We start from the raw sequence: 21955 nt of genomic DNA, 5'->3' as shown, positions 1-21955 counted from the left end.
TCAAGACGCATAGGATGTCTCACACCAAAGTGTTCGGACGCCTATCAGTGATTCAGGCACCGACTCAATCAGGAAGATCATTACTTTGGATTTTTGGTGTGGAGTTGAAGCATACGTGTACACTGTTTGGACAGGAATATAATGTTTTTTTGTTTTTATCCCCCCAGAGGTTCGGAAGTCAGAAACACATGCAAAACGACATTCTTCAATGTATTGAAAAGGACACAGTTTGATGGCTGTTGTGAGCATCTTAAGTAGCAAGACTGTGAAATTGTTACACGTGAGCTTTTGATCTCCTCTCATGACTTTATTGCACTTATTTCGTTCTGTGGTGATTTCAACTGCAACTGTTGCCAGTAATGCGACTAAACAAGCCATGATGTCGACGTGGAACTCGAAGTAGTGTAAAATGACATTTATTACCAACATAGACAGCATCCTCCATTCTCACATAAGCATTTTCATAAATAAAACATGATGCAACAAAAACAAGTAACCTTTTTGACAAAGTGTCTTCTTTTAAATTCACTTTTTTTTCTTTTAAATAAAACCAGAGATCATATGAATGGAATATGTGGTCTAGTCTTCTGTTAAACGAAACATACACGTACACATACACATATAAGGCTTGAGTTTTTAACTCTTGGTAGTGTTATTGCCATTTAGGGTGTTTGTAAAGCTTAAAAATAAATATGAGAAACTGTACAATAATAATTTACAACAAGCAAACCGAAGAAAACTAAATCACAAGGCCCCAAAAATGGGAGAATATCTCACCCCTCGAGTGTTAATTTTGATCATTGTTGACGTGGGGGGGAAAAACGATGACATTCAAATGACAATAGTTTGAACAACACGAAATAAAAAAAATAAAAATAATTATACTGAGGAAATCACTATGACCGCAAACATTGAAGAAAACAATTCCCAAATGTTCAAGTTCTGAAACTCCGGAAATACAAGAAAACTCACAATGAAGATGATGATAATTTCGCTCTGTGATAAAGATTTAGCAACATTCACGCTTGGAAAAGGCTGAACACTTTCTGCTGGTAAAGTTCATTCTGTATTTTTTTTTCTTTTCCCACAAACACTTTCAGGTATGAAGTAACAGAACTTTGTCCGCGGCCGGTGTACAAAAAAAAAAAACAAAAACAAAAAAACTCAAAGCAACAATTATAACGCTTGTCGTATAAAAGCCGTGTTTGTATTTATCGAGCGCGTGCGTTCCGATGCACACGCACATCTGAATAGAAACCAAGACATTGGTACACCTCTGCTTTGTTTTTGTACAACAAAAGATAAAATGTGCATTAGGTACGCTTGTACATTGCATCTTACAATATTTACATACATTTCTTAATAATATGACATTTCAGGATTACCTATTTACATCATGAAAATGTATCAGAAATATTTGGACTGTCTGTCTTAAATATGTAAGGTAATGCGCTTTGCGTTTTTTTTTCTTTTTAATATTTTACACTAAGAAAAATAATTACTTTCGGAAGCTGTAGACAAATTGAAACCTTTTTGATGGGTTCTTTCCATTTCTTCCTTTTTACTACAGTAAAAATGGTGATCGGACGTTCCAGCACCTCAAAAGTCAGCAAGTCAAGTCTATGACGACGTCACGGAACGGCGAAGGAACACGCAGCGTCAATGTGTAGCACCTGGGACAGCTCGGATGGCAGCGAGAAGGACCGTGACACATTCACTGCTATCTGGAGATCTTCCTCCTTTTGGGCTTGGGAATCTTCACCTGTCGGTCTCTTGACGGGATCTGGCGGCATGGAGAGGCAGACTGTGACGTTTCTACACGGGATCTTCGAAAAACATGCACTATGTATATTTCGAGCCACTGGACTCACCGTGCCCGACATTTTGTCCAGCTCGCTCATGGCCTCGTGGATAGCAGCTTCCAAGTGATTATTCAGTTTCCCTGGCCTAGGAGACAGACACACTTATGAGCAAACGACCTTCTTCAAGTACTTGTGGGGAGTGTTCCTGTTTGATGCTGTGTGGTGCAAAAACTCAAGAAAGAAAGAATGACAACGCTACTTACTTCAAGCCTCTTTTGGCAGCTCGGTCAAGTGCCTCCAAGTCATGTGTCAAAGTTTTTAGCTTCTCTGGCTCGACCTGGGTGGACACACAACAAATATCATTGTTTGTCCGACTGCAAACAATTTTAAAAGCCTCGCTTATTTAAAACTGTTCAACCAGTACGTTTGATTTCTTTCCCCTCCTGAAACTCCATTGTGCAGCTCTCATAGTTGGGCTTTCTAAAACCAGCAGGGGGCATTGCGAGTAAGCTACGAGATTGAAGTGAGGGAGCTAGAGACAGAAAGCAAGACTGAGACGGAGGGACCAAGTCAGACATAGAGGGAGCCTGCAAAATAAACTCTGGTCAACATGAAATGACAGAATCCACGCTGTGCTATTAATTGATACGCACAATAGTCAAATGACTGATAAACTACTTTTTGTACCAAATGCTGTACTATAATTTTGGTTTAAAAATAAAACTTATTTTAAAATACATATTTTAGAGCGTGTTGCTGCGGTATTTTTGCTTATACTGTCAAAATCTGACAATCGTCGTCCCATGCCTATGTCCTAGAAACACACGCACACATTTTATTTATTAGTCTGAATGTAAAAACATACAGTGGACATAAAAAGTCTACGCGGTCCTATTACTGGAAGTGTGCTTGAGTTCAGAATGAATATTCAAAAATCATATTCAAAATCATTTCAAATTTGGAACTGCCAACCCACCTACCACTATTGAAAGAGCCTTACAGTAAGCCAAACAAATCCGTTTTAGTAGGCTTTTGCTGACATTTCTGCGGTCACACCTCGGGTAGGTACCAGTCTGGAGAAGTGTAGAAAATAATTTCTGCGGAATTAAGGATAAGCTATGCATATCTCCCTCCATCCATTCATCCATCCATCAATCATCTTGACCACTTATCCTCACAGGGGTCGCTGGTGCGCTGGAGCCTACCCCACAGCAGTCTAAGGGCAGGCGGACGTTAGGGTACACCTTGAGCTCGCTGCCAGCCAATCAGAGGGCGCACAAAGACAATCACTCACACTCTCGAATACACACACCTAAGATCGATTGAGAGTGTCCACTATGCCAACCATGCATATTTTTGGAATGTGGGCGAAATCCAGACTACCCAGTGAAAACCCATAGAACGTGCAAAATCCACACGAGAGGGTACAACTTCTGTACTGTGAAGCAGCCTGATAACCAGTCTGGACCAGTAACACACGTACTGGAGATCCTTCTTTAAAAAAAAAAAAAAAATGTTGGCTAGAGGCCAACAACTTCATTGAAGAAGCAGCAGGAATTTCTGGAATGCACTGGCTTTTTGGTACTTGTGACAATTTTCCAGCACCCCCGAAACAGTTTTCTATGTTTTGCTTTTAAGAGTTTGAAAAACAAAACAACATTTCATTCAAATTAATTTGTATCTTCTCGCATGGCTAAAAGAGGTTGTGATGAGACTCTTTGTCCAGCCTATGACATCTGACTTTTGTTTAGCATAAATTGCGTGGGTTAAACAAATCATCGGAGCAATAATTTGCGTTTTTAAAGAACAGGAGTCACTCCGTCGCCGCTAAACATTTGTCTCACCTTGGCCTGATCTCGCAGTTGCATGGCAGCACCGTGCACAGGTTCATCCCCCGCCAGCTTTGCTGGCCACGGGGGGAAGCCCTTCAGCTGGCCCCACACCAGCTCTCCCATGTTGAAGGTCCTCGAACGATAGTGAAGCAGCTCTGAGGAAGGCGAGTCCGGGTGCCTCAGGTCTTCCTCGCTGCTCAGACTCTTGGTGTCTGAGGGGCTGGGCGCCATCCCGTTGAAGTGGCCGTTGTAGTGGCTGTAGTCTTTGGCGCTGGCTAGAGGTCCTTCAAGGCTCGTAGAGGAGCTGGGAGATTGGTCGTCGGCCGCGAGCTCCTGTCGAGGGGGTCCGAGAACTTCTCCGTAAGCCCGGGTGGTGAAGAGCGGGGTGGTGCCGTTAACGTGAGCGCAACGTTCCACAGTCTGCTCCAGACGCTCCTTGTAGTTAGCAGGTGTCCGGCCGCAGTTGTTGAAGCGGTAGCTATCGTCGAGGAAGTTTTTGCCATGCGCCGAAGCCGCAATATGATCACTGGAGCCATTGGTGGAGCAGGGTGGGGCGGTGGGCAAGGTGGCGTGTCGCTCCACGCAGGGGCTACTCCTAACCTGAGTGGGGCACTCCAGGAACTCCTCTCCACCCCACACTCCACTGTTGCTATGTGTATCAAATACACCGCCCAGATGGATTTCCCCATCCCACTGTCCCCTGGGAGTTCCACGGCCAGGGGACCGGAAGTAGTCATTGGCCTCTGGCCCATCTGGAGTGCTCTTCCCAGCATCCATGTTTTTCTGACCTCCGATTGGACGCAACTGCCTGGTTCTGGCTTGCTGTGGTAAAACCTCCCCTTCCCCATGCACAACCGCACTGACCACCTGGGGGAGGTTGACAGGCTCCCCAATGGAGGCAGTGAAGGCACTCATGGCGCTGAGGGCAGGCATGGGGCTTGCCTGTGTGGTCCCACTTACTGTGGTGGTGATGGTTACTTGCATCCCCTTACTGGCGGCATCCACCACAGCCCTGTAGATGGCATCTACGGACTCCGCGCCTCTGCCAGGGGGGCGCTCAGGGCCGGGCGTCCCAGCCCGTAGACCTTCTCCCTGGTGTGGGTGCCCCTCACTGAACTGCGGGTGTGGCGTCATCCCCTGCTGCAATTCACAAGATAATATTCATCATGAAATCTTCCAGAGGCGGCACAGACTTCAAACGCGTTTCGATCGTCACACCTGGTAATTCTGGTAGAGGGAAAACATGGATTCAACATTAGCATGGTTGCCATCCGTGTAAGGTGGGTTGTCAGAGAAGTGCTGCTGACCCTGGTAGGCTGGAAGGGAGGCCCCGCCCTGCTGCAGGACCTGCTGCTTGTACATCCGTCCTCTGCCAGTGTTGGTGTGGGGTTGCAGGCTGAGTGAAGAGGGGTTTCCTGCGGTGTGATGAGGACAGTGTAGAACACGTAAGGCATGAAGAGGGAAGACTGCAAAACAAAGTCAAACTATATGCGCTACATGCAACGGACAAAAAGCAAGAGGTAGTAGTCTCAAATGAAAGCAAAAATGGTAATCGCTACATTGATTCATCAAAACTGCAAAACACACAACTGTGATATTTAAAGGACGTCCCTAGATGAAGGAGAGATACTGTACATTTGTTAGACCATTTGAGTCTGGGACATCAACAGAAAAATGAGGACACAGCTCAGGTTCCTTCGGCGGAAAATACAGTGAGGGGAAAAGGTCATTTATAAAGACAACAAACACAAAATACTGTACATCAGTGTTTTATGAGCAAAGTTGTATGGACTTGTCAGGAAATCGAAGGCTACACACTTTGTTTTTGAACTAGAAAATGTTTACCAGAAACATAAAAGGTAAACATTGAAACAAACAAAAAATATCCTGTCACATGCACACATCACACGCTGTTTCAAAACTAGTGGGCAAAACACCACCATTTAGGGGCAGTCTGGACCCTGCCAGTGATATACCCATTCACAACAAAACGCAGCCTTTTTACAAATGGGTCAAGAGAAATTTGGAGGGGAAAAAAAAAATCCCTGTTGCATGGTGAAAGTTGCACATATACCGTAAACACTACATTGTTTAACATTATGTTCTGTACTCATATTACATCCGTGTGTGCGTGCGTTTACCAATAGAGTAAACCAATCCTATTTGATAATTTCAGAAAAAGCCAGGATCCTTTTCGGTGTAACATGCACTGTACAGTACAATAATAAGTGAGGGTGGGGAAAATGCATCACACACATAAAATTGAACCCAACAGAGCAGCAGCATTACGCAGACAAAACCGGAGCAGACAAGCCAAAGTGTGTGGCAGTGAGAGCAGCTGGTATGATACTGCGTAGCTGAAGGGCAGCTGTGTGTGTTAATTTTTTTCCCCTCCTCTTTTCTTCCTTCTCGATGCTAAGAGCAACGACATGGCCGACCCCCTTCCCCCACTACTGCTATGATATAGTGACGGCTGTTGCCGGGGGATGTTACCATGGGAACCGAGTGATGATTGGTGGTGCTGTCCGCTGCCAGGAAGCTTGTCGGGGGAGTATGCTGGATTGTGTGTGTGTGTGTGTGTGTGTGTGTGTGTGTGTGTGTGTGTGTGTTGGGAGGGGGGCAGTGTGATTTTAGCCTGCTGGGGGATGTGGGCTGGTCAGCTTGGTGGCAGGGTGTCGTGGCTGGGGGTTTACAATGTTCATTGTAAACCCGCCAGTTCTTTGGGGTATTTGTTGATGACCATGTTAGGAGGTGGGGGGAAATCAAAGCGCACTAGTCCTGTAGACACAGATGGCTAAAGAAGCTAATGCTAAAAAGCCATTTTCTAAGAGCTTTCAACGTTCTTAAAGAGTGGTATCAAAGACATCTGAACTAACTGCAGGAGATAGTACGCATTACTTTGATGGAAAACTTTTCCACTGTTAGAGGATTCCCCAAATAACCCAGGATTTTTTTTTTTTTTTTTGGTCAAGTGCTGTTTATCTTGTATAGGGGGGGCTGTTATCATACAGGGAGATAAGTATTGCTTCATATCATTTCGTTTGTTAGAAATTAAAAGCTTTCATTTTCTAAGTAAAAATATGTTGTCAATATAATAATTAAAGAGTCAATCAGGTCATCACTTTATTAAGACGACAAATTCCATTTTTTTGCAATGCCCTTTTCATAAGCCTTCAACACAATCCCACAAATGTAACAAACTACACGCGATTTAGAACCCCAAAAGACTCCCTGAATTTCAGTTACTGGAAAGTGAGAATTGGCAAGCTACAGCCAACTTCAGCAATGCCACCTTCGATGTAATCCAAGGATAAGCCAATGCACAATGAACACATTAACTTGTCATGTGTAGCCTGTACTGTCAGTACCAATACAAATGCACACTCAATTTATCAAGAGTTGCACACGATAGCTTCCAATCACACAACGCTCATCTAAGGCTTCACTCAGCTGTTATTCGGGGTCTATCGTTACTATAGCAACCAACTGGGAGAAGCTCTAATTCGGCCTGTCTGTGCCATTTTCTTTAAAGCGTGATGTGGGTCTTGTACCCATCTTTTACTGCTGGTCAACAAGCATACAAATAACAACAAAGAGACACGCCGACTGACTGACAATTAGCCCCCGGTGATGTAGGGCCTACTCATTAGCTCAGAGCCTTAATGACACAGCTAAAGATTTAGGTTTGAGTGGTCTTACAAACCAAGTAAGACAAGCGCACCACTGGTGGATTACCATGAAAAGGTGTGAAAAGGGGAGTGGCCTTGCAGTGCAGTGATGGGTTAAATCTATCATGACACCCTTTAACTGTTCTTGGTGATGCAGAGGCACTTATATCATAACGTAACCAAGCCAAGACACTAACATGGCGGCATGGTGATGAAGACAACATTTGGCATATTAAAGCTTTAGATTGTTGCTTCTCACCTGTGTTGGGCATGTTCTTCGTACAGCTTCCATCTCCTCCCGGAATTCCCATCATGTTAGTCTGTCCTACACTATGATGGAGTTTGTGCTGAGAAAGATGAGGTCCAGAATGGGATAGTGGCGGGGGATTAGTGAGTGGGCGCCCGAGTGGCATGCCATCGGGGCCCACTGGTCCACTATTGGGACCCATCGGCCCACAGTTATTCAAGGCAGAGGCCTTAATCTGGGCCATCATGTCAGGGAACTGACCGGGCCTTGAGCCCAAATGACCTCCCGCAGTGTCCATGTTCGAGCATTGCTGCGTGCCATCGATTTGGACCCTAAGCCTCTGTTGGCTCATGAGGTTGTGTTGGGAATTACCAGGGACCTTGGATGTGGAGTCCTTGTAGTGAAGCTGCGTAATTCCTTGAGGGGCAGGTCCTGAGCTGAGGCCAGGGTGGTGGCTGTTGCCGCCAATGTTGTGGGAGCTCTGGCTGCTCATGGACTGGAGGAGTTGGGCCATGGAAGTATTAGGCGGGAGATTTCCAAGACGACTGACCTTCCGCATCTGCTCTGCACCAGAAGCAGCTGCTATTTGTGGTCCTCCCATGCTAGGTTTGTTTAGCACATTGTAGACCACATTGTTGTTGCTGTTGCCGTCATGGCTGACAGATGTGCTACCTGATGATTGCTTTCGTTTGCGTACGGGGTCCCTCTGCTGAGCCATAAGCTTGTCTCGTAGAGCTGCTCGCCCGCTCTGACCCTCGGGGCAATTGAGCAGCATGGTGAAGTTTGGCGGGAGCATCGGGTTTAAAGTGCTGTGTCCCTCCATGCCGGGATGACTATTCATTGAGCCAGGGTGCCCGCCACCCGCTCCGTTTCCCCCACCGCAGGCAGCAGCCACACCAGTAGTGCTTTGTTTGTTTTGATGTGCTAGCTGTGCTTTGGCTGCTGCTGACAGGAGACTGCTGGCTGGGAAGGATGCAGCATTCTGTTGGTTGAGAATCTGGTTTAGAGGCATCCTCAGTAGACCTGCCTGGCTCTTCTGGGAAGCGCTAGATGTGGGCAAAGAGGAAGAGGAGGATGAGGTGGGAGAGTACATGGCATTGTGCTGAAGGGTACCAATTGACGAAAGCAGCTGGGCATCTCTGTATTGGTGTGTTGAGTCATTTTTGTTGGTGGAAGGGCTGGAGGCCATAGCTGGCCTCGGAGAGCCCATGGCCGATCTGGGGGATCGAGGGGGGACCTTCATGGTGCCACATGAAGCCTGATGCCCTGATGGCATTGCAAAGTTCCCATGGTCAGATGAGGTTGAAGAAGAGCGTGAGCGATGGGGCGAAGCTTCCACTCGTCCAAGGGCAGATCCTGCCATGTGAACAGGAGAGGTGACTGGGGATGGTGACATGGAGGAAGCCGGACCGCCCTGTTGAGTCCTTTGAACTTGGCCAGTGTGGCCCACAGGCCCAGGCTTTACAGTGGGCAAAGGTAAGTTGCTTGGCAAGGGGACAATGGCTGGAGGGGGGATGTTTACATTCATCATTGATACCTGAGTGTGGATGTTGGGCTGGAAGTTTGGGGGGTTGGCTGGGGCCTGGCTAATAGGTTTACTGGGGATAGGGTCCAGGATTCCCAAGGGGTCTTTTTCAGATGTCAACTGCCTTTTTGACAGGACACAAGAAGGTGGAGGTACGGGATGCACAGGAGGCTGCCCTTTATGGTGGAAAGCAGCACTGGGCATGTCCATACCATAGGGGAAATTTCCGCGTGGCATATTGTTCATGACGGGGCTTTTGGCAGTGGCTGTGGGTGAGAGCGGTGTGCTAGTCCTTCCTGTCATGGCACAGGCTGCGTGGTTCACAGGAGAGCCATGGAGCATCATGCTAGGTGGAGAAAGAGGCATTCTGGAGTTTCCGTGGATGGAAACTGAGCTGGGACTGCCAGCGCCTGTAAATGCACAAGGAATGGTTCTTTGAAAGCTCTCCGAACTAGCCAGAGTGTCTGTACAGGGTGACAGCGAGCCCTCTCCACAATGCTTTGTGTTGGAGATGGGTGGGGTCAACACACCTCCGTATCCAACCCGGTAGGGGGATTTGGGGCCTGGATCACTGCTGGGCAACCTTTGTGGCCTACAGTACCCAGTGCAGAGCTCTGGCTGCTGACCTCCGACAATCTCCTGAGGTGGTAACATCTGCTGCTGGTGGCCAGGTGCCATCACCATCATGGAATGATTCTTGCAGTCTGGGCCAGCAGCAATAGGCATGGCATCGTGGGGTTTAGTCCTTATTGCTCGATGACTTGCGGAATGCGAGACAACCACAGATGGCGTACCTTCAATGCAAACAAAGCATATTCAAATTGATTACATGCTGGCGCTAGTTGATATCAGATCTTTTGACCTGTTTCAATTACTGAGGGGATCTCCAAGAAGCTATTTGTGTGTCTTCTCTCTGAAGAAAAATTCTACGTTTCGATGTTCAAGACATACCTCCAACAGGACTTGCAAGAGTGAGAGGAGGGTGACTCTCCATGCTCTTGTGCAGCGTAGCCACAGCAAGAAGTTTCCTCTTGTGAATACAGAGTTTGGTGACATCTGCATCTGACTTCACATCCTCCGCAGTCCTCTGCTTGACCATCGCCCCTGGGTCAAAGTTGAACACCTGCGGAATAAGAATGGTGAAACCTGGATCAAGTCAATCATTCAAAACATTTTATTATGGGGTGAGTAATGTCTCACAACTGTGGTGCTTGATCTTTTTATGTTCAATAAGCTGTAGGCATAGGATGAAAACAAATGCACAGTATTGGCTTACAGGCTTCCATTAGATGTGGTGCAACAGGGCAGAATTTAGAAAAGGTTAAACATGGGTTGGATTACTGTTTGTATTATATTCCTACCTTTTCCTGTTCAAGCACCACAAAATCATTTTTTGAGGATGAAATCACACGCAGGATGCCAAGACATTTAGCTTTAATAGGCTTAATATATTTCAAACTTAATGCCAAAAGAGAGATTGTAGTAAACTTACCTTGTGGAGGATGAGTGGGCATTCCAGACCACATTTGCAGGTTCCATCTGTTAGAAGGTAATTCTTCACCTGATCCAAACTGGAAAGCACTGACCCACTGGGACTGCACAAAGGGGGGGAAAAAAAAAAAAAAAACACAGAACGAGATGGTCAGATTTCAGAATGCCATTTGCGATGATGGTTCAGAAAGCTTAAGAAAGTCATGGAGATGTTTCCCTCCAAGATTTTCTGCACAAAACAATACTTCACTGTAAATTAAATATTTGAACGGAGAAAAATAGAGCATTAAAAGATACAAGAATTTTATATTCATAGTAATACTACACATTAAATTCGTATTCTGTTCACTTCCTCAAGCAGACTACATTCCAACATTAAAAGAATGACGAGTTGGATTGACAAATGTTGAGTTACATTGTATTTGTGCATCTGAATCGAGCAAACAGAAGGTGTGAGTTTAGCAAGTTGGCCTGTGCTTTTTTAACTTTTCATGTGCAACGCAAAAAACACAAGTTGATGTGTGCATGCGCATAGCAAGAGTTTCAGGCCATTGATAGATGTAGACAGGAATCTTTCCAGCACCAAAAATAAACTTGACTCCGGCCAACTGTTTAGCTCATTGTTATGAGTGCAGTGTTTGCTCAAGAAGACACAAGGCTTGCAACAGAACCATACACCATCAGTCCACATGCCAGCTGAATGGATTATGACCAATATGTGATCTAAACTTTGGGATGTGTGATTTTTAAGTTGCAATGCCCCTCGCCCATAACTAAAATAAAAAATCAATTCGATTAAAAAAAAAAATACAACCTCATCACAGCACACAATAAAAAGGGGATTTAATCCGACAGCCACTTCATCCAGCTCTTTCGAGAAGATCCCCAGGCATTCCCAGGCCGGCCCAGACACATAGTCTTTCCAGCGTGTCATGGGTCGTCCTCCCGGTAGGACATGCTGGGAACACTTCATCAGAGAGGCATCCAGGAGGCGAACCAGATGCCTGAGCCGCCTCAACTGGTTCCTACTAACGCAGAGAAGCAGCAGCTTGATTTTGAGCCTATCCCGCAAGACCGAGCTTCTCACCCTATCTCTAAGAAAGAGCCTGGACACTCTTCAGGTGAAACCCATTTTGGTCGCTTATATACGGGATCTCATTATTTGATGCCCAAAGGTGAGGGTAGGAATGTAGCCTGAGCGGTAAATAGAGAATGTTGCCTTTGGTCTCATCTTCTTCATCACTATGATAGACCGGTACTGGGTCCGCATCACAGGGCATGTTGCACCAATCCGTCGATCGACCTACTGCTCCATCTGCCCTCACTAGTGAACAAGATCCTGAGCTACTTAAAAGTCTTCCAATTGGGCCAGAAGCTCATCTCTGAACCGGAGATGGCACCCTGTGAAGGGAATCATATATTAGGTTGTTATCATTATGAGCTTAGTTCATTGTTACCCATTTATGCAATCCTAGTTCATCTTGACCCTGTCCTTAGATAGAACTGTTGACGCACGAAAGTGTGAGCCGGGACCTTGGCCCAGCTGCCGGTGGCGCCCGGCTGGCTCTTTTGTTGTGTCTTGTAATCTGCTATGCTTCTATTCAATAAAAGCCAGGGGGGGACGGCTGGGCAGATGGAAAACTAGCGTTGGAAGACCCACGAGTTACATTTGCCCAAGCTTTTTTCCCTATGCCGGCATAGAAAAGTCAATCTTGGCTGGTCTGAGTTACTCTTTTTGCTGTTTAAGCAGCTAGGCTTGTCCTAGTCTTCTTTTCTGAGATTTCTCTGACACACCCCACCATCTTTAGACTGAGGACCATGGTCTCAGATTTGGAGGTGCTTATCTTCATCCCAACCACTTCACACTCAGCTGTGAACCACTTCTGTGAGAGTTGGAGGTCACGGCCTGAAAAAGCTAACAGCACTACATCATCTGATAAAAGCAGAGATGAAACGCTGAGACCCCAAATCAGACTATCTCGAACGCTTCGACTGCACCTAGAAATTATGGCCATGAAGGTAGTGAATGGAATTGGAGATATAGAGTCCAGAGTCCACTAAAAGCAATTTTGACATCCACGATGCGGATCAGACTCTGACCACCATATAAAAACATAGAATATAAATCATATAATAAAAAATATATAAACATGTACTCTTATGCTTGAACATGGTGTTTGTTAAGTATTGAACTCCATGTACAGGGGCGGAGCCGGAGGGCAATAAGTATGCCCACTCCTTCTCTGCGCCTGTCACCGTGGAGAGTCCAACCCCTTTTCAGAGGACTGGTACCAAAGCCCAAGCTTTGTGTGGAGGTGAGTAGACTATATTTAGTCGGAACTTTCCTGCCTTGCACACCTGCTCTGCCTCCTTCCCTGCCACAGAGGTGTTATTCCATGTGCCTAGAGCAGTGTTTTTTAACCTTTTTGAGCCAAGGCACACTATTTGAAATGTTTACATTTTAAACACCATGGCCTCAATTAACAAAATACCATACCATTCCCCAAATATAAGATGCACTTTTTTCCTAAATATGAAAGCCAAATGTATGGGTAGGTCCAGTAAATGGTAACTTAAAAAAATATTACTTTTTTCTTTATTTGACACCATTTATTTGAGGAGAAATGATCTGTCAGCCACATAGGTTGAGTTTTGATGAACGGATGCGCATATTTACATTGGCCGCATTCTTACATACAAAAATTACCGTAATGTAAAGGTAATCCATTCGTCTCGTTTATTATTTGTGGTCTTTTGGCATATTCACAAAATCATGAACTTGGTGAAACACGAACGCGGCAGAACTGTGGGTATTTATGGCCGAATGAACTAGAGCTGCATTGCGAGGTTAAGGATAAACAACTGCTTTGAGCATATTCAACGGTGGTCACACTGGCGCTGCGTTCACTGGCCACTCACAGCGTGTGAAATCTGAAACACACTTAATCCGCAACAAATCTATAACATGGATATAAGCACAAGAAAATATGAAGAGGTTACGCAAGATTAAATTTATTCTGTTTTGCGATCCAATCAATCTTTTATCAACAGAAATCAAATAAACACTGTTTAACACCCTTCAAGCTTTTGCCTCTAACTACTGTGCTTCCAAATGAGAGCTAAGACTATTTATTACATAATTATTGTACAACACGATGGCATATTTCAAATAATTAAAAAAAAATACGTGGGATAGTGGATCATTTCCCATGGCGCAACTTGATTATATCTCCCGGAACACTACTGTGCCACAGTGCAGTGTTTGAAAAACACTAGAGCTAGCTTCTGCAACCAGGGATTGGACTGCCAAAGTACACTATACACTCGTGTGTTGACTCACAGTGTACGTGTAGTTTAACTTACACATGTCAGACGTACTTAGCCAATTCTCCATTAGGTCCAAATTTGCAGCAGGTACGCTAGCCAAAGGAGCAGGCAAACCACTGGTCAGGGCCAAGCAAGATTACTGACTGTGCAAAGGCTGACTGCTGCCACAGAGGGTCCCAGGGTCGTTGCTGGGCATATCTCTGGGACAACCGGGATTAGAGTCGAGGGTTACACTCCATTCCTGGTGTCCAACTCTACGCCCAAGTGCAACTCTACTGAGGATGCATGGATATACTGTACAGACTTTCAGAAATACAGAACTTGGACCTCCAGCGATGGGACTCACTTGACAGCAGCACGTGGCCGTGTTGGACACATCATTGTGGCATAATGCATGCTGGGAGCATATCCCTGGTGGAGTTGGGAAAGGAAGTAAGTCAAACTAATGGGTATAAATTGAAATCTAAAATGTAATGACCAACTAATGATAAGGCCTACAACAGCCTCTCGAAATGCAAAGCGTATGCCTATCTTGGTGACCATCACAGAAAACAGATCTGCTGTATTAGTACAAAATCGGCACGACAGAATTGTACATTTAATCATTCCTCTGATTAGTGTGTCAAGGACTGGCTAGCCACTTTCGTTGAATGAATGAAATGTTGGCTCCATAAGATTCGATTGGGCAGTAGTACAGATGTCCACATACTGAGCCCTGTTTTTTGACTTTATGTGATGTATACCAAATGAATTTGAATGAAAAAAAATTTGTTAGGCTCTAGGGTTGAGAAAAAAATTAATCGATTAAGTCAGAAGCGGAATTAAAAAAAAAAAAAAAAAGTTGGCTAAAAATATCAGCCTTGAAGCTCCGCTGGAAACATGTTTGCATGACAGGTTTCTACAATTAGGGAATACAAATCTGTCACTATAATCTATAGATTCTAAATTATGGCCTCAACACATGGCAGATGACAAACGACAGCAAAATGCAAACTTTATCGGCTCCCAGGTCTAACCCAACACGAGTGATGCAATAAGCATCAGGATCACAGCGGCGACAGACGTCGCCGTCTTACATCACTTGTTTACAATAGATAAGATTAGCTAAAAGATTGGAGGGAACCTTTAAATTTTCATTGTAAACACAGTAGCTTCAGTAAATAATTTCAGTATGGTGATTTAGAATATTCTATTTAAATTAATTCAACTACAATAGATAAATATGATCTTGGGTTCATCCCCATACTGCAGACGAGAAAGGAATACATTATATGAATATCATGAAGAGCAGACCTGAAGTGCTATCCTGATGAATTCCAAGCCTACTTTCACCTCAGCCACCAACTTTTAACACATCTTTAAAATCATTCTGTAAGTATAATAAAGAATATTAAAGTCTGACTAAAATGATCTCCTATGTGTTGATGAATAGCACACTATCAGTGTACCATGTCTTGTGTTTATTAGTTCATCCATGAAACCTCTGCTGCTTTGTTAGCACCGAGAAACCGTGTAATGCCTGGTGCGCTGAAGCTAATCGCGATTGCTAACATTTTAGCATAGCTACACCTGGTGGTGTATAAAAATAAAAAATTATATACCAATTTTAGTATAAAAATTTGTGTGGGTGGGAGAAATCAAACTACAGTCAAACTGTGGTAAATGTCCAAGAAAACAAAATAGCATAGCATTAAAAATAAATGCTAAAATAAAATATTAAAAAAAAATAGTCAGAGCCAGAGTCTCCATTTGGAGGAAAAGCCAAAAACAACAACTTGGGAATATTAAGTAGTTACCACGTTTGTAATGTGTAACATTCTTCACATTAAGGTGACTGCCAGCACCCTAAAATCATAAGGGAGGGGTGCCCAAAAGCGGTCCTTAAGGGGTCCTATCTAGCATGTTTTCGATATTACCTTCCAACATCACACCCGATTCAACAATCAGCTCCTCAGCAAGCTTTGTAGAAGTCTGATAACAAATCAAATCCTAATATTTGGAATCAGGTGTATCGGAGGAAAACAGGCTGGATGGGTCTATCGAGGACTGGACTTGGGCACCCCTTCTTTTTTAAGTTTTTGACATTTCACCATGTCGAAAAAATCAACCATTGTCTTCACATCATGGCGCAAATGCCTTCCAGTTGATGGAGTTTTTGGTTGTCCACTTAGAAGTGGCTAAATTTATGCCCTTCCCCCACAGGGGCCCCTTGAGTAAATTTAATTGTGATGAAGTAAATTGAAAGAGACCCCCCCAAAACAAGTGTATAACTGACAGTGCAATCCCAAATATAACACGTTTGTTATAGTGTTTCAGATCAGGTCTCAATGGTAGCCATTTTCCTGCCACCTGGAAATACATAGAACCCTATTGATTACAATCTCAAACATTTTGAAATGGTCTATATTGTGAAATCTTTGCACTGTTATCAAATCAAACTAGCCTGTGCAATTTACTATTGTAGGGCATTAGATTGGGACACTTTTTTCTTTTTTTTTAATCAAATGGCATCTTACAGGTGACAAATTCTCAGTCCTTGAGAGCATGCTGCATGCTTTCTAACCTTCTTTCTCAACCACACCGGATTCAAATGATTAGGATCATTTTCAAGGTTCCACAGAGCTTACCAATGAGCTAATCCTTTGAATCAGTTGTGTTGAGGACAGAAAACCTGAAAACATGCAGGATGCCGGCCTTCGAGGTTCAACACCTATGTCTGACATAGTCATGACAAGTAACGTTTACAGAATAATGTTGACAAGATGTTATATTATACGTATTTGTCAACTTTCCGCTGAAGATTCCGTTCCTACCTGACATATAGGATGCCGCCATGCTCCCGCTTGCGCTGCCAGCCAATGGGGACTTGGACAGGGACGGCCTGCCTCTCATCACCCGCCTCACAGTCTTTTGCGCCATTCATTGCTCAATGGGATTTGCGCTCACACCTCAGAGGTACTTCTGTCAGACATCCACCACAGGCTCTGCAAAGCACGCCATGTCCGTCGTCTAACAGTCAGCAGGGTCGCAGGGTAGCTACAGTATAGGACTCCGAGGGTGGGTCGGGGTGGGGGATGGGGGGTGGCGACGGTCGGGTAGGTTGACCCTACCCTTTTAACTGCTTCATAGTTGCAATGTTCATTTCCACACAGACCCCCATTACTGCATCTTGTCATTCAGAGCCATCCCACTCAGGAAGATCATCAGGAATGGGCGTGCTCTACACGGCACCCCACACGCGAGCACCTTCGCCTTAACGTTTTGGTACCATTTGTCCTTTGTGTCAGATGAACAAGCAGGGTGAGTTCAGCATGTTGCTTCCCAGAGGCAGCTGAGCAGTGGTACGCCCACGGTTCCTGTACGGGTCGAAAAGTGTGCAACAATTAATTAGGGGAAAATGTAACATTTGAGGTCATGTGATCTCTTAGGAAAAAACACAAACATCTGCATTTATGTTTTCTGCCTGCTCTACGGCCCTGCTTGTTTTGAGTGTGAGTGACAAAGCATCCCTGCAACCGCTGGTGCTGCTGACTCATAACTGGAGCGGCTGGCTGGCAGCATAGCCAGCAATACAACTACAGAGGAGGGAAGAGGGGTGAGCACCCCTTGTGGTGCTGAGAAAAGTGATGCTAAGTGTGGTAAGAGGGAGCAACAGAACATTCAAACCGCATTTAGAATTTTTTGGGTGGACGCTGCAATAAAAATTTGATTTTGGTATTGTTCTTTCGATAGAATACGCTGCAATAAAAATTTGATTTTGGTCTTGTTCTTTTGATAGAATATACAATCATTGAATCTGATCTTCACACCGGAATAATATAACATCCAATAGCTGGGGCCGAAGGTGCTTCCAGGCACTCAGAAATTGGGGTGAAACCATTCTGACTAAGTATTCCAGAGGGAAAAACGAAGGTTTTTTTTTTTTATCGGCTTTGGGAAACTCTTTACTTGTACAGTAAAGTCCAAGGGTCACACTGCCTACTTGTAATGTTGAATTAATATAAAACGGCCCATGCATATTCCAACAGCACATCTACCATTTTACAAAATAATGTAAACTGTTCACGGAAAGCACTGGGGAGTGAAGATAAAGAAAATTAAAACAAGATCAAAAGTTATCTGAACCTTAAGTAGGATGTCACTTTTCACAGATAATAATGTACGGAACAACAAAAATGTGCTTCACATGAATAAAGATGATGGATAAAATATCAAAGAACGCTAATCAATATGCGATTGGAGTATAATTTTAGTTTGAATGCTGCTAAATAATAAAATCGTGTTATTTAGCTGGTCTACGATGATGTGCAGAGCCAAGACCACAGTAAGCATGCCTTTTATCTGTTATTTTAATGTATCGTTGCTGGAATTTTCAGTTCACTACGTGATTACAACAATTTTCAATAGCTGAAGCCCTTCTGTAAGAATAAAATGTTCTACACCCGATGTAAATGTCAATCCCCCTTAAGACAAGGCTTGACAAGTACGGCAAATGATGGGTGTAGTTTCATGTTGTCAGTGAGATGCTCATTATAGTGACAAGTCATCTGAGCGAGCCAGGTGATGAGGCGAGCATCACAGTTAGCGCAAAGCTCACTTTATAGCGTGCAAGTGCTGCTAAGCGAGCCTCAACTAACTCTATTTGATTAGGCCGGATACTCGTGAGTTGCCGCTTTGGAAATCAACTGTCCAAAGACAGGTGAACGAAGCCCAAACGTCTCTCGTTCGCCAAAAAACCGGGAGGGGGGGGCGCTTGCCATTTAGCAATTTAGCATTAGTCAGGTTTTGCCTATAACATCATATCCAGAGTTTCTAATCCGCCGAGTTACCGCAGCGTACAACGATCGGGCAAACACGCCATTCGGAGGAACAAGTGACGGTGTCAACAAGATACGAGCAGGCTAGTTTTTGATGCAGTGGTAACTTACTCAGCTAGTTGGGGGTTAGCAATCCCAAGCGTTAACTGTCTGGCCCCCGTTAGCCAGCAATAGCTCGTTGGCACAAAAACGCACCGCAGCCAAATTAGGCAGCGGTCACAACGCTTACGTTAAGCGAGACGTCGCCGGGGTGGAGCGGGAAGACGCGCGTGCCATATTCCCACGTCAAACTGTCGAAGGGAAGCGGAACCTGGCCCGCGACGGCGTTCGAGCCAAGGGGCCAACGCAAGGCCACGGCTAGGCCCGAGAGGCTACCGTTAGCTAGCCGTGCAAAGCTTTGCGTCTGCAGACACACAAGAGCCGCTTTAAGATACTGCGTTTATTGCCCTCGTCAAATCTACACGTAACAGTCCGTTCTTACCCGAGTACCACAGTGAATGCACATTGGCGATAGAACAGCGAATAGTCCAACCGAGGGCTCTTTCTGATTTTACAGGGGGGAGAAAAGGAAACCTACCCATTAGTTCTATCTGCCTCTGCTGATTCTCTTACACTGGGATATTGGAAATGATGGAGACCCTGACTGCGCATGCGTGCTGGCGAGAGCCACCAGCTCGGGAGAGGTGATGCTCCCCCAAAAGCCCCGTCTGTCTGTCTACCTAGCAATAGAATTATATATATATATATATATATATATATATATATATATATATATATATATATATATATTTTTTTTTTAAGAACAAATGTGTGTGTGTGTGTGTGTGTGTGTGTGTGTGTGTGTATGTGTGTGTGTGTGTGTGTGTCAAAAATGTATACACATTTCTTCTTTCTTTATAGACTGAACCTGGTGGTACCCAAAGGACAAAGTCTACGCACAGAAACCTGCAACAGTCGGACCAATATACAGTACCTAGGGAATTGTTCCATGATATGTGCCATTGTGCCATTACTGTGCTTTGGACATCAGTTTGAGAACATGCGATAACAAGACAACAGAATGGTATTTGTATATTTCTTTTACGTATTGAAAATTATTTGATTTATAATAAACCCCCAATTTACGATTATTTAGGTTGTTTTTGCCCTATATACATACTGTATATAGTGGTATGAAGAAGTTTGGGCACCCCTGATCATTTTCAAGAGTTTCCCTTTTAAATGATTGGTGGTTCGGATCACCAATTTCCGCAAAATATATCATATAGCAGATAAACGCAATGACATTTGAGAAGTGAAATTAAGTTCATAGGATTTATAGAAAGTGTGTGATAAATACTTAAACAAAAGTAGGCAGGTGCATAAATTTGTGAACCCTTGTTGTTTTATTGATTTGAATACCTTTAGGGCTAATATTTGGCAAGCTCATTGACCCATGGCCTAAATCAGTGCTTCTCAAATAGAGGGATGGCCCCCCTGTGGTAGCGCAAGGTGATGCCAGAGGGGTATGGATGACCGCAGAGAAAAAGTTTGTTTTTGTCACTTGAAGTATGATTGCAATAAAATAAGAATTATTATTATTATTTAGTTTCAAGCACTTTGTTGGATTTGGCTATTCTTTTTTTTTATGTTTTAGACTAAGCGAAGGAACCTGGTGAGGAAATGGAAGACCACAGGCACAGCTCCTAGTTAAGGTCTTAAGTGGCAGGCCAACAAAAATCTCAGATAAGCAGATGCGAAAAATGGCGAGAACAGTCAAACTCAACCCACAGAGCAGCTCCAAAGACCTACAACATGATTTTGCTTCAGAATGTGTCACTGTGCACCATTCAACTATTCAGCGAATTTTGCGCAAGGAGATGCTGTATGGGAGAGTAATGCGGAAGAAGCCTTTTCTGTGCACATGCCCTAAACAGAGTTGCACAGAAAAGCACATTTGGACAAGCCAACTTCAAATTGGAATAAGCTCCTGTGGACTGATGAAACTAAAATTGAGTTATTCAGACATAACAAGGTCTTGTGTGACGGGAAGAAAAAGAAGACAGCATTCCAGGACAAACACTTGCTGCCCACGGTAAAATTTGGTAGTAGTTCCATCATGCTGTGTGGCCAGTCAGGTATTTGCAATCTTGTTCAAGTTGAAGGTTGCATGGATTCAGTATCAGCAGAGACTTGAAAAACAATGTTCAATGTTCAAGTGACAAAGTCGAAGTTGCGCCAGGGCTGGATACTTCAACAACACAACGACACTAAACACTGCTCAAATTCTACTAAGGCAATAATGCAGAGGAAAAAGTACAACGTTCAGGAATGGACTTCTTAGTCCCTAGACCTGAATATAACTGAAAATCTGTGGTGTGATTTAAAGCAGGCAGTCCATAATCGGAAGCCATCAGGCCTGACTGAACTGGAGATGTTTTGTAAAGAAGAAAATACCTTCAGCCACAATCCAGAGTCCAGACCCTCATTGGAAGCCACTGGAAGCGTTTAGACTCTAAACATTCTTATCGAGGGCCACGTTGCAGTTACAGTTTCTGTCAGAGCGCCGGGATGACTGTGATAAAATACATTTTGGGTGTATTTATCACACTTTCAACTAGTTTTGAAATCAGAGAGAGGGTGAGGGCAAAACGTGCTTGCTTTTTCCCCCAAACAATTTTAAAAGCTGAAGACGACTTCCAAATGTGGTATAACTTGAATTGGAATGGGCGTTTCGCGGGCCGCGTGAAATGATTTGGCATGCCGGATCTGGCCCCCGGGCCTTGAGTTTGACACCTGTGGTTTAGAGGCTGTTATTGCTGCAAAAGGAGGCTCTGCTAAATTTTGATGTCATTTTTTTGTTGGGATGCCCAAATTTATGCACCTTCCTTCCTTGTTTAAATATTTATTGCACACTCTGTAAATCCTATTCTGTAAATCCTATGAACTTCATTTCACTTCTCAAATACCACAGATTATCTTCTTTATGATATTTTTTACTGAAATTACTGATCCGAACCACCGATGATTTATAAAGGAAAATCTTGAAAATGCTCAGGTGTATATATATATATATATATATATATATATATATATATATATATATATATATATATATATATATATATATATATATATATATATATATATATATCAATATTAAAATAATATAATATAATGGGGTGGTGTGGACTTATACATATGGTCCTCAACACGCCTTACAGAGACTCATATTCACCCATTCTCACACACATTTTTTTATTTATT

At 43.9% G+C, this 21955-nt stretch overlaps 1 protein-coding gene and 1 long non-coding RNA gene across 4 annotated transcripts; one reads left to right on the top strand and one right to left on the bottom strand.

The window, feature by feature from the left end:
- Nucleotides 1-400: 400 nt before the first annotated feature.
- Nucleotides 401-19319, bottom strand: mbd5 (methyl-CpG binding domain protein 5). 3 transcript variants are annotated; one of them, XM_088408403.1, is made up of 11 exons: nt 19191-19319; nt 16706-17248; nt 10567-10669; nt 10026-10197; nt 9605-9868; nt 7562-9484; nt 4853-5049; nt 3647-4774; nt 2066-2139; nt 1872-1947; nt 401-1783 (listed from the first exon to the last, which is right to left on the bottom strand). In XM_088408403.1, the coding sequence occupies exons 2-11, from the start codon at nt 16813-16815 to the stop codon at nt 1721-1723; spliced, it is 4110 nt and encodes a 1369-aa protein (XP_088264529.1). In that variant the 5' UTR covers nt 16816-17248; nt 19191-19319; the 3' UTR covers nt 401-1720. The 3 variants fall into 3 exon arrangements, with proteins under 3 accessions (XP_088264529.1, XP_088264527.1, XP_088264528.1); XM_088408401.1 differs by having other exon boundaries at nt 7562-9868; XM_088408402.1 differs by having other exon boundaries at nt 3647-4771; nt 7562-9868.
- On the top strand, nt 18448-21730 carry LOC148428098 (uncharacterized). Its single transcript, XR_015864853.1, has 3 exons — nt 18448-18591; nt 19266-19392; nt 19610-21730. It is a non-coding gene; the product is annotated as an uncharacterized LOC148428098 (long non-coding RNA).
- Nucleotides 21731-21955: the final 225 nt, after the last annotated feature.

Source organism: Hippichthys cyanospilos, chromosome 2 (genome assembly GCF_059441005.1).
Source record: "Hippichthys cyanospilos isolate Australia breed blue-spotted pipefish chromosome 2, RoL_Hcya_1.0, whole genome shotgun sequence".
Taxonomy (NCBI): Eukaryota; Metazoa; Chordata; class Actinopteri; order Syngnathiformes; family Syngnathidae; genus Hippichthys; species Hippichthys cyanospilos.
Note: the sequence above shows the minus strand (reverse complement) of the source record. Positions and strands in the feature narration are given on the sequence as shown.

Coding starts and splice junctions, on each gene's coding strand:
- mbd5 (XM_088408401.1), bottom strand. CDS start 16,815: ATGAATGGCGCAAAAGACTGTGAGGCGGGTGATGAGAGGCAGGCCGTC. Junction 9,869..10,025: donor TCTTGCAAGTCCTGTTGGAG/GTATGTCTTGAA, acceptor TTTGCATTGAAG/GTACGCCATCTGTGGTTGTC. Junction 4,775..4,852: donor CCCTCTACCAGAATTACCAG/GTGTGACGATCG, acceptor TGTGAATTGCAG/CAGGGGATGACGCCACACCC.